This window comes from Chlorella variabilis (genome assembly GCF_000147415.1).
Source record: "Chlorella variabilis unplaced genomic scaffold CHLNCscaffold_34, whole genome shotgun sequence".
In the NCBI taxonomy this organism is placed as follows: Eukaryota; Viridiplantae; Chlorophyta; class Trebouxiophyceae; order Chlorellales; family Chlorellaceae; genus Chlorella; species Chlorella variabilis.
Genome location: NW_005435054.1, coordinates 173079 through 176218, shown reverse-complemented (window position 1 = coordinate 176218; position 3140 = coordinate 173079). Strand labels below are relative to the sequence as shown.

At 72.3% G+C, this 3140-nt stretch overlaps 1 protein-coding gene across 1 annotated transcript; it reads left to right on the top strand.

Annotated features, from left to right (window-relative positions):
* Positions 1–2438: 2438 nt before the first annotated feature.
* CHLNCDRAFT_14990 (hypothetical protein) lies at positions 2439–3064 on the top strand (the record flags this gene model as incomplete). Its single annotated transcript, XM_005843143.1, has 3 exons — positions 2439–2532; positions 2689–2786; positions 2951–3064. Coding segments are annotated over 3 exons (306 nt in total), but the record flags the coding sequence as incomplete, so codon positions are not given.
* Between the last annotated feature and the right edge of the window lie 76 nt (positions 3065–3140).

Genomic DNA, 3140 nt, shown 5'->3' with positions numbered 1-3140 from the left:
AACTGCGGCGCGCGCGGCCGCCGCCCGGCCCTCTCCGACGCCCGCCTCCCCTGCCCCCTCCCTGCCTACTGCAGACATGATGGCGGCCGGCCAGGCCGGCAACCTGGGCTCCTACCCCAGCCTGGGCGCCTACGCCTTGCTCACCGCCTACACCTCGCAGGGGGGCCCGCAGGTGGCCCCCGCCGCCTACCTCAACGCCTCCTGCCTCAACACCGACGCCCTGCAGTGCGCCTGCGGCGCCCCAAACTGCTTCACCTGGTATCTGGTGAGGCTGGGCGGCTGCTTTCAGTTGTTTAAGTTGCTACTCCATCAATTATTTCTGATTGAACATTGCTGCCAACCCGGCGCAGGTTGACATCTACAAAGCCCCCAGTTACCTCACTCTCACCTGCTCGGATAACAGCACCGGCGGCGGCGACGGCGGCGACGGTGGCGGCGGCGACGGCGGCGGTAGCACCGACAGCGGCGGCAGCAGCGGAGGCGCCTCCATCGGCGCGATTGTGGGTGGCGTGCTGGGGGGCCTGGCGGCCGCGGCAGGTGCGTGGCCGGGCTGCTGAAGTTGACGCTGACGCTGCTGATGCCGCTTGATGCCTGACACTGACGCCGCCTTCGCTCTTGCCTACCGCGCCAGCCCTCTACCGAGCCTCCTGCCCCTGCCCCTGCCCCTGCTCCCTCTGCCCCCCGGCTGCTCCGGCGCAGCGGCGGCCGGGCTGGCGGTCGTGTGCGTGCGCAAGCGCCGTACGGCGCAGCGATTAGACTACCGAGCAGGCACGCCCGGCAAGGGCGCGGCGGCGGGAGGCATGCCTGCCGGCGGCGCGGGAGCGGCGGCAGCAGCGGCGGCGGCGTACGGGCCCGCCCCTCCCAGCCTCTCCCTGTCCTCTAAAGCCTCTGGAGCCGCCAGCAGCAGCGCCGGCAGCGCCGGCAGCGCGCCGTGCGCCCGGGGAGACCTTGCCGCGGTGGGGCCGCTGGCGCGCGGCGTGCTGGGCGCCGGCGCCGGAGCCGGCGCCGTGCTGGGCGACAGCGCCCTGGGGGCGTACCTTCCAAGCAGCAGCGCCGCACCCGCCACGCCGGTGGCGGCGCCCCCGGCAGGGGCAGACCCGCTGGCAGGCACTCTCGGTGTCTTCAGGGCTGCCCAGCAGCAGCAGCAGCAGCTCACCGCCTCAGATGGCAGCAAGTCGTTTGGCAGCAGCAGGTGGGCTGGCGCTGGGGGAAGGCTGCGGGGGGCGCCGCGCGCGCCTGCCGCTGCCCCTGGCACGCCTGCCCTGCCTGCCAGGCCGGCAGTGGGTGCATCGCCGGGCTTGCTGCCTGTCATCCAACTGCTTAGCCGTCTAAGTGCTGGCCCCTCCACCCCAACCCCAACCACAGCCCCATGCACGTGCACACAGACACCCCACCCAGTTCTGCCCCCCTTTCTTCCCGCAGCTCTGGCGCCGCCGCCGCGGCGCTCGCCCAAGACCCCGTCCTCTCCTTCATCCAGTCCCAGCTGCCCCGCGCCGGCGGCGCCGCCAGCGACGGTGGCGGCGGCCGGGGCTGGCGTGGACAGCGCGGCGGCGGCGCGGCGGGGGCGGGGCCGGGCCCCGGCAGCGGCAGTGGCGGAGAGGCCGCCGCCGGGGGCGGCATGGACACGTGCGCTTGGGAGGTGGCATTCGAGGAAGTCACGATTGTGAAGATGATCGGCGAGGCAAGTTTCCGGTGGAAGCGGCGATTGACCGCCGCAGATCCTCCTGGCGGGGTGGGGGGGTGCTGCCACGTTGTTGCCTTGTCCAAACCATGTCGAAAGAGGGCCCTAAAAGCTGGGATGGTTGCGGTGGAGAAGCAGTGCGGCACGGGGGTGGTGAAGGGGGCCGCTGGGAGGCAGCGAGCCCCGGCGCGAGGGCCGCCGCCGGCGCCCCGAGCGGCGCCGAGCATGCATGCACCGCGACGCCAGACAGCCCGAGGCGCCAGCCACCGCCCGGCCGTCCCGTCTGCCCTCTATGCCTTCCTTCCTTCCTGCCTGAAAGCCTGCCTGCCTGCCTGCCTGCCTGCCTGCGCTGCCTGCCTGCAGGGCTCCTTTGGCCGCGTGTACAAGGCGCACTGGCACCAGGCGGCCGTCGCCGTGAAGATACTCATAGACAGGGAGGCGGTGCACCGGGCGGCCGGCGCGGGCGGCGGCGCAGACGCGGAGGCGGCGGCGGCGGCGCTGTCGGCGCTCTCCCAGCCGCTGCAGGCGAAGCTGGACGAGGTGCGGGGCCGCTGCGTGCGCTGTGATCTGGGCTGCGGCACGCTGCGCACGCTGTGCATGCTGCGCTGTGACCTGCTGCGCTGCGCTGTGGCATGCGGTGTGCTGCGCCGCCGCCGCCAACACGTGCTCCCCGGGGCCGGGCTGGGCCACACCCCTGGGGCTCGCGGCCGGCCAGCTCCCTCCCTCCCTGAGCGCTGAGCGCTGCCCCTTGCGCGCCTGGCTGCAGGAGGCAGGCCTGCTGGCGGCTCTGAGGCACCCCAACGTCGTCAACTTTCTGGGGGTGTGCCACCTGCCGCCCTGCATCCTGACAGGTGATGCGGCCGGGCTGCACGGCGGGCACACAGCAGTACCGGCCTGCCATTCCATGCGACTACAGCACTGTGTGCCGCGCCACTGCTCCACATCTCAGTTCAGAGGTATTCACCACCCCCTGTTCCTGCCTCGCCCTCCTGCCCTGCCTGCCGCAGAGTACTGCTCCCGGGGCAGCCTGGCGGAGGTGTTGATCCGGGCGCGGCAGAGCGCCAGGCTGGCGGCGGAGCTGACCTGGCGCCGCCGCCTCGCCATGGTGCCCCGCGCTTTCTTCTTCCCCTGCCTCTGCCCCTGCCCCTGCCCCTGCCCCTCGCTGCCCCTGGTGCCACCCTGCCGCACTGTGCCGTGGCTGGGGCTCCAAACCCAGCCACGCTTTTATCCATTCAGCCATACCCACCACCCTCGCACACACACCCGCAGGCGCTTGATGCCGCGCTGGGCATGCTGTACCTGCACAACCGCCCCGCCCCCATCGTGCACCGCGACCTCAAGTCGCCCAACCTGCTGGTGGAGGAGTCGTGGCGGGTCAAGGTGCGTGGCTGTGTGTGTGGGGGGGTGTTGCTTGTGGGTGGGTGGTGGTAGTGTGTGTGGGTGGTGGTGGTGTGTGGGC